General features: G+C 36.3%; 4 protein-coding genes and 1 pseudogene across 8 annotated transcripts; 2 read left to right on the top strand and 3 right to left on the bottom strand.

The window, feature by feature from the left end:
- The first annotated feature begins 273 nt into the window (after positions 1 to 273).
- LOC130739570 (uncharacterized) lies at positions 274 to 4,630 on the top strand. Its single transcript, XM_057591897.1, has 7 exons — positions 274 to 646; positions 1,124 to 1,605; positions 2,359 to 2,542; positions 2,655 to 2,879; positions 2,988 to 3,104; positions 3,395 to 3,628; positions 4,099 to 4,630. The coding sequence occupies exons 2-7, from the start codon at positions 1,193 to 1,195 to the stop codon at positions 4,312 to 4,314; spliced, it is 1,389 nt and encodes a 462-aa protein (XP_057447880.1). The 5' UTR covers positions 274 to 646; positions 1,124 to 1,192; the 3' UTR covers positions 4,315 to 4,630.
- Positions 4,631 to 6,419: 1,789 nt separating this feature from the next.
- On the bottom strand, positions 6,420 to 9,522 carry LOC130739569 (uncharacterized). Of its 5 annotated transcripts, XR_009019889.1 has the most exons (9): positions 9,406 to 9,521; positions 9,130 to 9,283; positions 8,954 to 9,011; positions 8,599 to 8,667; positions 8,420 to 8,515; positions 8,055 to 8,147; positions 7,426 to 7,477; positions 7,182 to 7,253; positions 6,420 to 6,875 (listed from the first exon to the last, which is right to left on the bottom strand). XR_009019889.1 is itself a non-coding variant. In XM_057591896.1 (8 exons), exons 2-7 carry the CDS (start codon positions 9,276 to 9,278, stop codon positions 7,427 to 7,429), a joined length of 516 nt encoding a protein of 171 aa, XP_057447879.1. In that variant the 5' UTR covers positions 9,279 to 9,300; positions 9,406 to 9,522; the 3' UTR covers positions 6,420 to 6,875; position 7,426. The 5 variants fall into 5 exon arrangements, 4 of the variants coding, with proteins under 4 accessions (XP_057447879.1, XP_057447877.1, XP_057447876.1 ...); XM_057591896.1 differs by lacking the exon at positions 7,182 to 7,253 and having other exon boundaries at positions 9,130 to 9,300; positions 9,406 to 9,522; XM_057591894.1 differs by having other exon boundaries at positions 6,420 to 7,253.
- Positions 9,523 to 10,128: 606 nt separating this feature from the next.
- Positions 10,129 to 11,174, bottom strand: LOC130735680 (uncharacterized). Its single transcript, XM_057587590.1, has 2 exons — positions 11,092 to 11,174; positions 10,129 to 11,011 (listed from the first exon to the last, which is right to left on the bottom strand). The coding sequence occupies exons 1-2, from the start codon at positions 11,134 to 11,136 to the stop codon at positions 10,508 to 10,510; spliced, it is 549 nt and encodes a 182-aa protein (XP_057443573.1). The 5' UTR covers positions 11,137 to 11,174; the 3' UTR covers positions 10,129 to 10,507.
- A 609-nt stretch (positions 11,175 to 11,783) lies between these two features.
- On the bottom strand, positions 11,784 to 13,319 carry LOC130735679 (protein ALP1-like; annotated as a pseudogene).
- Positions 13,320 to 14,647: 1,328 nt separating this feature from the next.
- LOC130737037 (F-box protein At2g26160-like) lies at positions 14,648 to 15,421 on the top strand. The gene has a single exon (XM_057588807.1). The coding sequence runs from the start codon at positions 14,648 to 14,650 to the stop codon at positions 15,419 to 15,421; it is 774 nt and encodes a 257-aa protein (XP_057444790.1).
- Positions 15,422 to 15,639: the final 218 nt, after the last annotated feature.

The raw sequence follows: 15,639 nt of genomic DNA, 5'->3' as shown, positions 1-15,639 counted from the left end.
GTTAACAGTCTATGTTGCTCCGCAAACTTAATTAACTCATGAGTTAACAAAGATTTTTAACATCAATTTTAATCCCATAAAACTTTTATTCACTTTTTTCTTCTTCCTTTTTCCTATTTCTCCATTTAGTCCCTGACCAATATCCTTAGTGGCTTCCATTTTCATAATTTTCTTATCTTGATTGTCATAATTTCTTGACCGACAAATGTCTGAGAGTTGGTTAACAACAATTAGTAGTACTACAAAGCATAGCACTGTCTGTCATGAGTCATGACCCTTTTGAGTTCACATGAGGCCAAGCCATCACAATCATGGCGCGTGGCGCCTCCTGAACCCCACCCAAAAGCCATGTCTCTTTCTCTCTGCAACAAAGCTAATCACCTCCTATCAATCTCTCTGCTGTCTAAACTAAACTCTGCAAATTCCATAACCAAAACCTTCTCTTCTCAGCTGAGAGAGTTTCAGTTTACTCTCCATTTCCATAACGTTTCTTCAACTACTATAGCATTCAATGCTTCTGTTGAATATTTTGGCCTCCATTAAGATGACCCTTTTACCAAATTGATCTCTTCCTTCACCTAAAACCAACTACAATGCTTCTTCATCTCTTACTATGATGTCTTGTTCCATTGCCACCATCAATCAGGTACTTCTTTGTCTCTTTTTGATTGATCATTTTCACTGAACTTTGTCCAATGCAGAAGTTTGTATTTCCATTTATTTTTAGCCATTATTTCACTTGCTTTGTTCTATCATGCTATTACCTACACCAATTAATCTCAACTGGAAAATCAAAATAGATAATAAATAAATGAACTTTGAATGGGGACTTTTTTTTCCTTTCTTTTTTAATTATTGTTTTTTCTGGTTCTGTTTTTTATTTTCATTGATTTTTGTTCAACCCAGATGACCAAAACATATAAAAGTGTGATTTTTACTCTTTATAAGGCATGGCTTTTTAATTCTTCATTTTCCCTGATTTTGATCTATGCAGTGATACCCCAATTATCTTTTCATGCCAAAAAAAACACTCTCTTTTTACATTGTTTTCAGTTATCGTCTTAAACAATGAGAAATGAGCTTGTGTTATTTGTATCTGAATATACTATTGCCATTGCTTTAGTTTTGACAAAGCACAAGGCAATTTAGGAGAATTGGCAACAACAGCAGTGTGAGCTGTGAAGTGGTGACCATGGAGCAGCGACGGCGTTGGCACGACCTTTTCTGGTTAGGACTATTTGTGATCCAATTGATTGGTGTGGGTTTTGTTCTTGTGGTTCTAGGCCTCAACAGGTTCAAGAAGAAGGATAGGCTTGACATTGATAAGTACACCTACCGGTTCATGGAGAATCAGCCCGGGTTGACTGAGGATTACTGGCCGCTGTACGCGGTTGCTGGTGGTGTTGGGACTGCTCTTGGATGGAGCTGGTTGTTGCTGTTAGGCTCACGCGCCATCCAGATGATGAAGGTGTCGGTGCACATCCTCACCACTTATCTTGCAGTGATCAGTGTTTTGTGTTTCTGGGCTGCACAGTTTTTCTGGGGTGTTGCTTTTGCTGTTGGAGCAGCTCTGCAGTTCTTGTATGTAATATCTGTCATAGACAGGTATGAGTCTGAAAGTGACCTTTGGATGTGGTTTTTGGATTTTTTGTTGTTTTCCTATTGCTCATTGGCTGCACGAAGATTGTTGGTCCATCCATTTCCAAATCACCCGTTTTTGTGAACATAAAATTGTTTTTTCTCTTGTCAGCATATGAAATTGATGGAGCAAAGTTATTTTGACGTTGAGCTTTGAAGAGGTCGAGCTCTCATTAGTTGAATTCTCTTTCTTGTTGAATTCACTGGTTTAATTGTTAATTGAAAAATATAAGTGTGGATCTCAATGTTCATCTTAGGGTCAAAGTGCTGGATACAGCTTCATATCTATTATTTTTTATGATACCTGGATTTAGAGTCAGTTTTAGTGATGCAATTATGGTGCATTCCTAGGTCATTTTATGCTGTCAAAGTTAGTTAGTGGATGAAATGTATACTCTATCTCGGATATAAATTTTGGATGTCAGAGCCCTTGTAATGGTATTCAATCTAAAACATGCACAATTAATCAACCTGGCCTATTGTAATGACTCCCTTCCACGGAAATGTGTGTGAACATTTCCTTACATATGTTTACTTTCTAAAGAATTCTCCGCACCATATTTGCAGATAAATATTGCATTTTTCCAAGCTTTGAAAGCTATATGCTGACGTTTTATCTTTCTTATTATAGCATGATGTCTTCACACCATTCTTTTGCTCTCAGTATAATTAGTTGAATTGTTTTGTTGATTTCTGGTGACTTTTTTTTTTCTTCTCTAGACTTCCATTTACAATGTTGGTTCTGCAAAAGGCCGCCAAGATAGTATGGAATCTTCCTGAGGTTATGAGAGTGGCATACGCATTCATGCTGGCTGTGCTTTTATGGATGGCCTTATGGTCATTTGGAGCTGCTGGTGTTGTGGCTTCAAGCATGGGTGACGGCGGACGCTGGTGGCTTCTTGTGGTGAGCTGGCAAGTTTTGCACTTCATTCTGTCTGTTCTTGTTGGGACTTATGGCGTCAGATTGTGCGAGCTTTTCTCATCTGATTACACTCATATTGCTATCATGCATGCAGGTCCTCTCTGTAAGCTTATTTTGGACAGGCGCTGTACTTTGTAATACTGTACATGTCATAGTGTCTGGGACGGTGGTTCTTGTTAGTATCCATGGTGGTAGCGAGGTCGCATCAATGCCCACGAACTCCGTATTGAAATCTTTACAATATGCTTTAACAACATCTTTTGGGAGCATTTGTTATGGCTCATTATTCACAGCTGCTATTAGGACTCTGCGATGGGAGGTATTAACCACCTTTTCTTTTCGGGAATTATTTGAAGTTCATTTCATTTATGTATGGAGGTTTCTATTCATTTCTCCTTTTTCTCATCAAAGTTTTCACGCCTTTCAGATAAGAGGAATCCGGTCAAAGATAGGCAACAATGAGTGTTTGCTTTGTTGTGTCGATTTCCTTTTCCATCTTGTGGAGACTCTTGTCCGTTTCTTTAACAAGTATGCTTATGTCCAGGTAGACTTGTGTATTTATATTAGTAATCACTTCCATAGATGATAGTAATTGAACCTTGTATATTACGATCAATATGCAAATATGATATATTGCTGATTTTCATTTAGACTAACTACATGTTATGTTTGTAAAGAGATAAGGTGTGAAAATACCTAGGCAGGGGTTATTTGCAGTGTCTTCGAAACAGAAAACCAAACACACGTTCAACTTTTGTTGAGATTTGGTTAATGTAGCAGTTGTGGTTCTTGGAAAACTTACTCTAGCATGGTTTATGCCCTTGTCCCCTGCAGATTGGTGTTTATGGTAAAAGCTTTAACCATTCTGCTAGAGATGCTTGGGAGCTATTCCAGTCAACTGGAGTTGAAGCAATTGTGGCCTATGACTGTTCAGGTGCTGTGCTGTTAATGGGAACCATTTGCAGTGGGCTGATAACTGGAACTTGCTCTGGTGTTTGGGCATGGATTAAATGGAGAGACAGAGCTCTTATGATTGGATCTACATCTATGCTCATGGGGATGATATTGGTAAGTTTGCAACCTCCTTGATTAATAAAGTTTATTACTTTTGGGCTTGGCTACATGGTTGTTCAACTTCCTATCCTCAAGAATTGGCCTGTTTTGAACACTCCACAAAACCTCTTTAAATGCTCTCATATGTCTTTTCCAAATTTAAAAAAAAAAAAACCTGTGCTAGTCTTATTTATTTGTTTGGTATCTGTCAATTCCTGTAGCATATACATAGCTCTCATAGTCGATCTCACATTCTAGGATGTGGATTCTGATCTTAATCTCCACTCATTTATTATTTCCCAAAGCTTCATAGTATCACTTACGAGTTTAATCCGTCAATAATTTGCGTAGTTTATATGTCATCTTTATTCTTAAAGATATGGCTTCATGATGATGAAAATCATGCAAACTGCCCAATTCTCAATAGCAACAAAAAATCATCATGTTCATTTGGTTATATATGGCAATAATGTGCACTTTTTCAGGTTGGAGTGGCTATGGTATTGGTGGAAAGTGCGGTTACATCCATATATATCTGCTATGCAGAAGACCCTTTATTGATTCAGAAATGGGACCCTGACTTCTTCAACCAGATTTCTGAGACACTGCACCAGAGACTTAAGTATAGGAGTTCTCGCGGAAAGAAAGTTTTAACCCACAATCTACTTGAAGGCCGCACACTAGAAAACGCCTCTATGTGATGTGAGGAACCATTTCATGTTTATACAACACCACTTTATTTATCTGTTTGTTCCGTTTTGTGGTTTGTTAAGGGAATCCTTTCATAGCTCAAAGTAATGGGAAAAGAAGAAAATTTGTTGCGGTTGTGATGGTAAGTGGCTTTGAGCAGTGTTGGATGTGCATGCAAGGTTTGCTAAGTGTACAGTTTCCATTTGTTTTGAGTTTCATAAGGCCATGTTTTACACTTGCAGAAAAGGGCAAATATGCATGTTAATTATTGTGTAGTTTATACATTATGCCTACTTTTAATAGATGTAAATCACTATTATGGTATCATATTATTTAGTTTTTTTTTTTTTGGTTACAAGGAGGGCCTAAGCCCGAAGCAAAAACCTACACACGGGTAGTTCTGGGAAACGAAATCCCAACAGCATCTGCCAAGAGCAGGGAAGACACCCTAGGAGGTGGGTACTCTAAAATATGGTTCCCCAAAGCCAGCTCATGAGCCATATTAGCCAAGCAATCAGCTACTTGATTAGCTTCCCGACAAACATGAACACAAACAAATTCCCAATCCTTCTCCTTCCAAGCTCAAATCTGATTCACAAGACCACCATAGGGATGGAACGGTTCACAACCATGATTGACTAGCTGAACTGCAGTGCTGGAATCGCTCTCAACAATCACCTTGGGGATGCCTCTACTCCAAGCCAAAGAAAGGACAGTAGCAATTCCCCAGAGCTCTGCCCATAATACATTTGAAGAGCCCATATTCTTACAGAACCCAAACAACCACTGCCCAAGATTATCCCTACAAACCCCTCCACAAGATGCCATCCTCGTCCCACTCCTCACAGAACCGTCTGTGTTGCATTTCACCCAAGTAGAAGAAGGAGGAGCCCAACCAATCTGCACAACTTGGTACCTACGCTGGCCTGGGACTGAGGCATCCCGAATGGAGGAACGGCTATGCGAGTGATCAAGCTGGAGACGCAGGCTAGCCGTGAAGACCCGATGAAGATTGAACTCCATCCCTTGAAAAACTTGCATCGCACGTTCCTTCCAAATCAACCAGAGGAGGATACCAAATTTTGGAACTACCCCGCTGTTGAGAGGTGTCAGGGACCCATCTCTCAAGTTCTCAAGGATCCATTGGCGTATGTCTGATGCGAAGAAGCCAACTTGGCGAGAAGGCACCACAAGCTGCAACCAAAGAGGCTTAACCAGAGGACAATCTCTGAATAAATGCAAGATCGTTTCAGGTTCATCATTTGGTCGCACTTGACAAAGAGTATGACATGAATTGTTAAAAATGAAATTACATATATTACTTCATACATGAGAATAGGCTAAGGTATGTATGTGGTCCCCGTAATATACTCATTTTGGTCCCTCATTCACTAATCCCTATACAACATTTTCATCGGTTTGTGTCCTCTTAAAATTTTAACTTCGGATTTTAGTCTGTGTCGTTAGTGGAAGACCGTTAAATGCTTAGGTGGCTGGAGGTCATCCCAATAAGCAATGTCATGTGGGCGCGATGTCACTTGATAGCTGATGTGGATGCTGACCAAGATGATGACATGAATTTTCAATAAAAATGTGTTTTTTCTCCATGTAATATATGGGGTTGACGCTTTTAGTCCCCGTAAAACTTTTTATTGGTTGTGGTTACCTCTTTTAATCACCAATGTTAATCTTTGCCATGAGTTTTCCAGTTAAGTGGTGATGAGAAACTTACTTTATTCCAACTTAGCAAGCCTCTCTCTCAAATGTTTTCAATTTTTGCAAAAAAAGTAATTCATGATCAGAGCTGGGTACGCTGTGGAGGGTCATCTCCACCACCTCAAGTTTAACACCAAGAGTCATTCTTGAAGGGGAGCATGCTTATGGGGGGTTGATCATTAAAACTCATTTTCACAACATTGTATAACACTTCAAAGATATGGGTTGGAGAAAAAAAATCAGACTAATATTTTTATAATTAAAAATAAAAACAGGAAATGTAAATAAAAAATGGAAACAAAAACACATGTGAATCTGCCCAAAACAAAAGTTCAAATTGTTATGCACTAATGTTCATTACCTGATAGAATCTAAAACACGGTAAGGGTAACATAAAATAATTCCAGAACTCTTGGTCATATATTTGCATAATCATACTTCAGAAAAGTGAGATTATTCCTCGTGCTTGTTGTGACTCATGATCAATTCAAGGGGTATTACAATGAACATGGCATCAAGCTTGACTTACAGATTGTTGCAAAAAAAAGAGTCATTAGTCCCCTCGGTAAAATAAAAGGATGCCTACTCCTAGAAAAATTTACTTGCAGCATTTCGATAAAGCAATTAAGATTGAGTGTTTTCTGCTTTCCTTCTAATTCTACAAACAAAATGTGAGATTTTACACTTGTCTCCCAAAGTTTTAACGAAGTCCTCTTCAATCTACTACGGAACTAACAAATTTTGTGGTGACCATGAGTGACTCCAGCAATATGAATGAATGTCATTGATGTTAGAAGTTAGATCTTTCTATGAACTCAGCTTTTCTCTTCCCTTACTCTTACTCAGGTGGCCAAACCTGCAAGGATGATTAATGAAAGTGTAAACTACAAGTATTACTTAAAATATTCACTACACCAAAAGGCAGTCATAAGTATAAAAAGAAAACGCAGGTTTTACCCGTGAATTCAATCAATAATATAATACAATAATATGTTCTATTTTTTGATAGAAATTCAATACAGATTTTCTTATTAACTTTGGTTTCTAATTACTACCAAAATCGGGAAGGAACGGACAATATGTGTGATGCGGCGTAGTTGTATGCATAAAAAAATTAAAAAGACGGATAAAAAAGATTTATGTGCGCATACTCAAGCCGTACCTTGTTTAAATTAAAATATTTCCATATGTACCTGATACGCATCTATAAGAGTATCCAAAATGAAGTACCATACTTCAGAGAAAAGCAGCAATTCATCAAACAATGAGACACCAGTAAAGAGATAAGGTACATAAAAGTAAAAACTGAAAGAATCACCACAGCAAGTGAATAGTCTTGAGAAGTGGCAATGATTTTTTCTTTATTTTTAAGTTTGAGGCTAATAATAGCATGCTTGAGAACTTACATCATTGTGTTGCTTGCTGCCTCATTTTTCTGTTAACATAATCCAGGTACCCCTAGAAAATACCAACATATAAGATTATATAAAATAGGCCTAATCAATTAGTTAGACTACAATCAGAATATAGAAAATGTTAAAACATTATGCCTATACAGTTCAGATTAAATTTTAGAGACCTGTACAGATAAAGGAGGGTCTATACAGTACACACATGAAGAGTAAAAGGTTTCAACTTGGTCCTTCAAAAATAATTTCCTTTTCAATTAGGTCGAACTCCTAAAAGAAGTAGAGAACCATGAAAATGCAGACAGACAGTGCAGTACATAAATATTTAGATGGCCATCTAATTGAGGTTGTGGCCCGATAATTGCGCAGATAGAAGTCCCTTATTTGATACCATACACTTCAGTTCAGAGCTCTCATTATCATACATATTCCTTACAACGATTTCTTAAAAATGAACTTTTCGTACTTCATTAAAAATACTGAGTACATCAATAATTCAATACGACTGCAAATGAAGAGTGAAGACTGAAGACAGTGCTTTTCCATGATGCGTAACACAAGGAGACAAGCATATCAGTAGAATAATAGATTTAAAGTCAAGTCAACGAGCAAACCAAAGAACTTACCTGAAGTATTCCTACAGCAGCAAACTTGTCTAGTATAGTCTTGGAATGAACTGGATGATTCAAGTTCAAAGGCTTTAACAGCAACCCAACATTCTGTAAACAAACTTTTTAACTTCAGATTGTATCACTTTTATTGCAATGAGTAATCAAACAGGGAAATTAGCAACTAAACATTAGAGTTTGTTTAGCTGGATGAAATAGGTTCTCTATAATTTGACAATACTAGCTTAACACTTCAAAGATACTTAATTCTTTCTTCGGTAGAAGTCACCAACCGAGGGAGAGGTTATTTTCATATTGGAAATATCTGACTTAAGACGAATTTAAATTCAGCATGTTCCACAATAGAGATTCTGTGAATCCACCTGTGAGGTGAAGCACTCATTCCAATACGTATAATTTAGACCTTCAAGCTTTTTGGTTTTACTGAGGGCATCAATCAAGACCTTCACTTGTACAGCCTGATGAAAAGTGGAAAAAAATGCATGAGTACAGGAAAAACTGTAATGCATAGTATATAAATGGTCAAAGAAATGAAACACACATCAGGAGACACCCGAAAGTTGTTAAAAGGGATTCCAATAACAAAGCCCTTCAAGGAGTATTTAGATATCTGCACGAAAACAGCTGAAATTGTCAGCACCGATCGAGACTATTACGGTTCTAATCAAAAAGAGTTATACCTACAAATGATTTTATGCACACATAATACACATACATTACACACAAAGTAAAGACATTATAAATGACAACAAATTGAAATTGAATTTTTGCCTCAATGTTTAACTTCACAAAACACAAAGTAACACCAGCTGTGATATTGTCCATTCTTGAGATTCAAGGCCAGAGCCTCAAAATTGGAAATATAATTTAAAATGCAAGAGGCACAACAAGCTCACCAGGGTCTCAAAATCAGAAGCCATTAACCCAATATTTGACTTCTTCCTGATCAGAACACTGTAACATTGAACATAACAACAACATGCATTACTCACAGAAAACATTACAAGTTCCAAACTTTAGTCATTTTAGCACAAAAATGAAGCTTTTAGGGTAGTTTTAACATCATGGGTACCTGAAAGGTGAGGCAATTTTGTTATCAAAATCAGAAAGAGCAACGCCAACATATTTATCACCAACGTCTAAACCAATCAACCTTCCACGTTCCTTCTGGGTTGCCTTGGCCAAATTATGGAACAATTGCAATGGCTGCACGAACCTCATTTCACCTACCAATGAATCAATGCTGCAAAATTAGAAATTGAAATTGGCAATGGCAATGGGATGAAGTAAAACCCTAAGCTAGAGAAAGAACAGCGCAAAATTACAGAAGAATTCAAAGGAGATTAACCCGTTGCCGAACTCGTCGTGTGTTGTGGCAGAATGCGCCGTCGCCGCCGCCGCCGATAGAGCAGTGAATCGGAAGTGTCACCGAATTTTTGTTGTGATCGTGATTGATGCATCCAAGGGTCCAGATAATACTAGTTTTAAAATTATAATAATTATATACTGAAAATTAATCTCAGATGCAAGATTAATCTAATGGTTGAAATTAAATAGGATATTCTTCAAACAAAAACTCAATCAAACCAGTGTCAAGGGTAAAATTGGTAGTTAGAATTTGCACTATAATTCGTTGAATATTTGTTTCGAATCTCTTATTTTTATCAGTTCCTACTTTCTTTATTTTACGTTTTATGGTTGTTGGCTGTGAGGATATTTTGGGGGGGGATTTTAATAAATGGAGATAATTTCTAAAAAAAATTTAAATCCATGCAAGAAGATTGGAAATTTGTTGCAAATAAAGGGAAAGGTAATTTGAATACCATTAGGAATCTTTAGGTTGTGTTTGGATGGGGTGATGGTAGAAATCCAAGGGATTTTAAATTCTAGGGAATTTAATTGATTCAATTGAATTCCCTTGATTTTCAAATTCCCTTGTTTGGATAAGGTGATTAAATTACATCAATTTTAAAATTCTTTGTTTGGGTAATGCTAGGGAATTCAATTGAATCAATAGAATTTCTTTTATCTTATTTTTTTAATCTAATTAATATTATTTGGATAATTATAATAAAAAAACTTAACTTAAAATTAACCCAGAATTTTATAATCGGCCCAAACCCCCTGAATTGACTCAAAAATCTGAAATTAGTTGGATCACAAATTTCTAATACATTCATGGAGATATCACATTTCCTATTACTTTAAATTTAAAACTGTGTTTTTAACAAGTGCTAACATCAATCCAAATGAAAATTAAATAAAAGAAAGTCTCAACAGTAACAAGTGCTAACATCAATCCAAATGAAAATTAAATAAAAAAAAGTCTCAACAGTAACAAGTGCTAACATCAATCCAAATGAAAATTAAATAAAAGAAAGTCTCAACAGTGGCATAGTGGAAAGTTGGAAACACTACAAATGGGTCCATAAACTATAGCAAATCACGAATCAGTGCATAAAAGCTAAGATGTAATCTTTCTTTCTCTCAATGGGAAGAGCTTTCAAAATCTCCAACTTATTTGGATTTTCTGAAAGCCAATCCACTGCTTTTAGCCATTGAGTGCCATTAAGGTCCGGAATGTTCTTTAGCTCATCCATCACATCATGAACCACTTCTTGGACATTTTTCACCCCTTTTCTAGTTGCTTGTACAAATTCACTCAATGACTCAGCCACTTTATTCATTGAAGTAATTATCCCATTCTTTTCTCCACTTTTTCCCTTTTTGAATTCCATTGGTTGTTTGCTTTTCCTTGTTGTAGAGCTTTGTTCATCAGCATCAATATCCACAATATAAGCTCCATCCTCATTTGCTTCTTTGCTCATGATGTCATCTGCATCCAAGGATGTCTCTGCTCCAATTCCCGTTACTCTATCTTTAGCACACAAGTCTACAATGTCATCCCAATTAGCAATCACCTTAAATCGGAACCTCTTAGCGTCATTATGTGACTACAAAGAAAATAGACAGCATATTAATACTAACACAAACAATAATTTAATTAAATAGTAATAACATTAAAAATCATTACCTTGACATACTCATTCCATGCATCTTCATTTGAAACAGAAATCATATATTTAGTTCCATCCCAATCAAAACCACTTTGACTAAGGATGTCACTAACAATGCCATACCATGATCTCCACAACTTGATGCGGTTTTTAACATTCTCTTCAATAAGTTGCAAATTGAAGCGTGAAGACAACATTTGAGCCGCAGTGTTATATGCCACTCCTTTCCATGCACCATCACTCTTGTTTCCCATGCTTCTTTGATCTCTAAGTATATCAGCAAGTGCACGGTCCATCTCCAAGTTCCAAGTAAAGTAAGCTCTGCTATCATCTTTCTTATCCTCATTACTAGCTTCCGTCATTTTCCTTTTTCCCCTCATCTCTCCTTCAAACATAAACAAACATTAGACAATTACTAATAACCAGAAGAAAAATAGAGCACTTGAACCTAATTGAAGTGTCCACAGCAAACAGATCAAATAACAAAAAGATGATGAATATCCTCAAGTTATAAAATATTACCCGGCAACCAACAAGTCAATATAGCAATTGTTCCAATAGCTCCTCACTGTCCAAGTCTCTGGTCCAGCTGTAACCCTGTTTGAAAATAAATAAACATGAAGAGTTTCTGAAAATAAACAGAATATACATATACAAGACAACATACTAAGCATTTAACTAATAATTGGATGAATCAAGCCACAGTTAGTTCTGATCAATCATTCAATTAATATTAATAGGATAAAAAGCTTGGAAACAAGGCTCTTCCAAGTGAGCCAACACACACAACAGAACAAAGCAACTACAGAAATAAACAAGAAACACATAAGAAATGGAAAAACATATAACAGACACAACAAACAAGGTAGAAAGCAAAGACAACTGATAACATGTTGTCCCTAAACTAAGTTTCTCCTATGTTGATATTCAACAAACATATCCATTGCTAAAGTGTCCCGAAACGTTGTCCATGCCTCAGATACTTGAATAGTTGTGACCTCATTTGCAAAATTACTTGTAATTGTTTCCCCATGTTGACTGGTTAACTCTTCATCAACAACCGATAAAAGCTCCAAGTCTTGGACCTCTAAAATTGGGTCATATTGTTGCTCATCTCGTATAAAATTGTGCAGTACGAAACAAGCGTTAATCATTCTTATTTGTGTTTTTATATCAAAAAAAGATGGAGTTCTTAATATACTCCATCGTTTTTTCAATATCCCAAATGATCTTTCAATTACATTCCTTGCACTTGCATGACGGAGATTGAACAACTCCTTGTAGTTTTGAGGGGTGTTTCCAATCCACTCATTGAGATGATATCTAGTCCCTCGATAAGGTGCTAAAAATCCTAGGCCATTTGTATATCCTGCGTCGACCAGAAAGTATTTACCTGCGATGGTTTTTTTCCAAGAAAACAAAAATCATATAATTGTATTTAATATAGTTAAAAAAGTATCAAGGTTGAGAATATTACCATTCGGAATTTGAAGGTGATTTTGACGACGTAAAGCATCTCGCAATACTCATGAATCTCCTGCCGAGCCTTCCCAACCAGGTAACACGTAAATAAACTTTAAATCTGGACCACAAACCCCTAACACATTCGTAGAGATGTCACCCTTTCTATTACGGTATCTAGGTTTATCTTCTGCTGCCACTGTTACTGGAATATGTGTCCCATCAAGTGCTCCAATCGAATTCTAAAAAAGTTTAAAAATCATAAATAAGTTGTAATTACTAGAAATCTCATAATTACTCAAGCTTGTGATAAGTTTACCTGAAACCATCTCCATTTGTATGCCTCAGAGCCCTCTAGATTATTATGGTCTTGAAACTTCAAATATTCCCCACTCACTTTCATCACAGCTCGTAGGACATTGTTGAATTGCCTACTTATTGTTTCTTTGGATCTATAATAGGTAAAGTGTACTACTCTGTACTTTAGGTTGTGAGCAAGGATGTGCAAAAACATTGCCACTGCTTCAATCGTTGGGACATTTCTTGTTCTTACCAACTGTCCTTTATCTTGTAAAATTCCACAAAGTTTAAAAAATGCCCTTTTACTGACTCTTAATTGTTCAATGCAATCACTTTCAGTTCCTCTATATAGACGATTAAGGAAATTGCGTCTTTCCAATTCCCAATTTCGGGACGGTTCCTTAACAAAATGCATCTCATGATACCAAGCTACTACACCTAAAAGCATAGCAACGACACTAGCAACAATGAATGTTATTTGCTCCTGCAATTTTGCCTCTTCTTCTTCATTTCTTTTACGTTTTCGTAAAAGAACTGAAGTGTCAACTACTCTAAGATCTATTTGTTAACTATAAAAAAAACATATAATAAAACATCAATATTGCATGACACTATAAAGAAAATAGGAAGTAAGAGAAGCTAACTCAATCAGATTCAGAATCAGCTAGTTTAAACATAAAATGGATAAGATGTGATTAAAAAGGACAAGGGATGTGTACAAGCTCACTAAGAAAATGTGAAGAGTTAAGTTAAAACATTCTCTAAATAATAGCGTAAAAAACACTCATTATGGTTTGCTCATCTTTCAAACAAACTGTAAAAAATTCACACTGAATGTGGACAGAATTTAAACTCAAATTTCTATTTTTTTCTCAAATGGTCATGGCAGAATATAATAAGGTTTCAAGCATAGGGCTTAACTGGAAGAAATATCTAAAAAAGTAAAAAGTACTGGAGCATTGAAGTGGAAGAAATATCTAAAAAGTATGAACTTGCCATGGCAATCAATTTGAAGCTACAAATTATACGTCAGATTAATCAAATAGTATAAAAATAATGATTGAATACTAGAAAGACATAAATATTCATTTAGTAAGGAAAAAACACTCTAGATCTCTGTTAGCTTCCGCTAGGAAAACTATTTTTTATAAACTGAACTTCACAGATAACTTTATTCCTCTTTTAGATTTTACAACACACACAAACAACTTATTGATTAGTACCTATAGTCCTATTGAAACAATCAAAGCATGTTAGGACAGGAAAGGAAGAATTGACAGTGTAAATGAAAATTCAAAATTAAGTAGATAGACAAGTAAATGGACATGACAACATAAAAGACAGGAAAACAAGAACCTTAGAATCTCTTGACATGCTCACCAAAAGTGATGTTTTGTGCCTGAAAATTGAGGAAAGCAAGGATTTATCAATATATTGGCACATGGCGAAAATGATTAATATGGATACCACTCACTTCACCCATTGACGAGTAAGTATACTGTTGTAATAAAAGACAATAGGCAAAGAGATTTTTTCAGCACAAAAATAAAATATAGATACCCCTGTGTAGCAAATTATTGACCTTCAGAAAAATAGATTGCAAGCACAGTCCATAAAAAACACTCATTATGGCGCTCCGCTCTCCCTCTCCCATTCCACGCACCCTTTGCTCCACGAGTTTGCATTCCTCTCGGTCGTGGCAAATGTGAATCTCACCTTCTCCAAACCAAAATATATCGTCTTGAACCATTATCACATCAACCTCGCACTGATGAAGACACATCAACTTGTTCTACAAAAGGGTGGATTATAATGGTTGGGGAATCACAATCTGCGCCGCTTCGTCTCTTAAATCCTCTTCCTAGCTTCCCGCAAACTCGCGAGAAGAATGCTTCACCAAAGGTGTTGAATTTGGTGAACTTTCGGGTTGTGGAGTTAGTTGAAGCATTCACTCTCTGGCATCCTAATTATTTCTTTCGCAAAGTAGTGGTGCTCTCTAATTTTCCTTGCATGGTGTGTGTTATGTGTGTTGATGGGAAGTTGCATGTTTGCACGACTGAAGATAAGAATTGGAACATCATGGATTTGGATTATAATGAGACACGTTATCGAGATATAATCATTCACAAAGGGCATGTTTACATTTTGGATAGTAAGGGAACCATTTTTTGGATTGACCCTTCATCCTTGAAGTTGGTACAATATTCACCCTCACGGTACAGTGATTATGGCTTCCGAAAGGAAATGGTGGAGTGTAATGGAAGTCTTTATGTCGTTGATATTATACATATTCAGGTTCTGCATATTCAAGAGCGAAAGTTTGAAGCTTGTATTGAAGTTTACAAGCTTGATGAAGAATGGGGTAGATGGGAAAATGTGAAAAACTTGGGTGATGTTCTGTTTGTTTTGGGTAACAACTATAACTTCTCTCTATCAGCTCAAGATTATTATGGATGTAAAGGAAATTGCATCTACTTCGCTTTCAGAAACACAATTTTATGTTTCAGCTTAGAGGATTCCAAGCTTGAGTTACATAATCCTTTATGGCCTTGCCCCACTCTGTTTAACCCAAAGTTCAATTTGTAATTATAAGCACTAGTGAAAGGCTATTTTATTAGATAATTCAGATTTGAGATTTCCTCATGAGGTTTGCTTAGGCCAAGTGAAAGACTTTTGATAAGATAATTCAGTTTTTTGTTTTGTTTTGGCACTTTATCTCCTCATTCGCATAACAAAAAAACAATAAGAGGAAAAAAAACCAGTTATTTTAGTAAATTGCAAATATGGATTTGTTGTGTAAGGAG

This window comes from Lotus japonicus, chromosome 2, assembly GCF_012489685.1.
Source record: "Lotus japonicus ecotype B-129 chromosome 2, LjGifu_v1.2".
NCBI classification, from domain to species: Eukaryota; Viridiplantae; Streptophyta; class Magnoliopsida; order Fabales; family Fabaceae; genus Lotus; species Lotus japonicus.
This window is presented reverse-complemented; position numbering and strand designations above follow the sequence as displayed.

Excerpts from the sequence above, each read along its gene's own strand:
- LOC130739570 (XM_057591897.1), top strand. The coding sequence starts at position 1,193 with ATGGAGCAGCGACGGCGTTGGCACGACCTTTTCTGGTTAGGACTATTT. Across the intron at positions 1,606-2,358 it reads GTAATATCTGTCATAGACAG|ACTTCCATTTACAATGTTGG; the intron begins GTATGAGTCTGA and ends TTTCTTCTCTAG. Across the intron at positions 2,880-2,987 it reads TTAGGACTCTGCGATGGGAG|ATAAGAGGAATCCGGTCAAA; the intron begins GTATTAACCACC and ends CACGCCTTTCAG.
- LOC130739569 (XM_057591894.1), bottom strand. The coding sequence starts at position 9,517 with ATGCATCAATCACGATCACAACAAAAATTCGGTGACACTTCCGATTCA. Across the intron at positions 9,284-9,405 it reads CACGACGAGTTCGGCAACGG|GTGAAATGAGGTTCGTGCAG; the intron begins GTTAATCTCCTT and ends ATTCATTGGTAG. Across the intron at positions 8,668-8,953 it reads CTTCTGATTTTGAGACCCTG|ATATCTAAATACTCCTTGAA; the intron begins GTGAGCTTGTTG and ends GTTTTCGTGCAG.
- LOC130735680 (XM_057587590.1), bottom strand. The coding sequence starts at position 11,136 with ATGATTTCTGTTTCAAATGAAGATGCATGGAATGAGTATGTCAAG. Across the intron at positions 11,012-11,091 it reads CATGGAATGAGTATGTCAAG|TCACATAATGACGCTAAGAG; the intron begins GTAATGATTTTT and ends TTTTCTTTGTAG.
- LOC130737037 (XM_057588807.1), top strand. The coding sequence starts at position 14,648 with ATGGTTGGGGAATCACAATCTGCGCCGCTTCGTCTCTTAAATCCTCTT.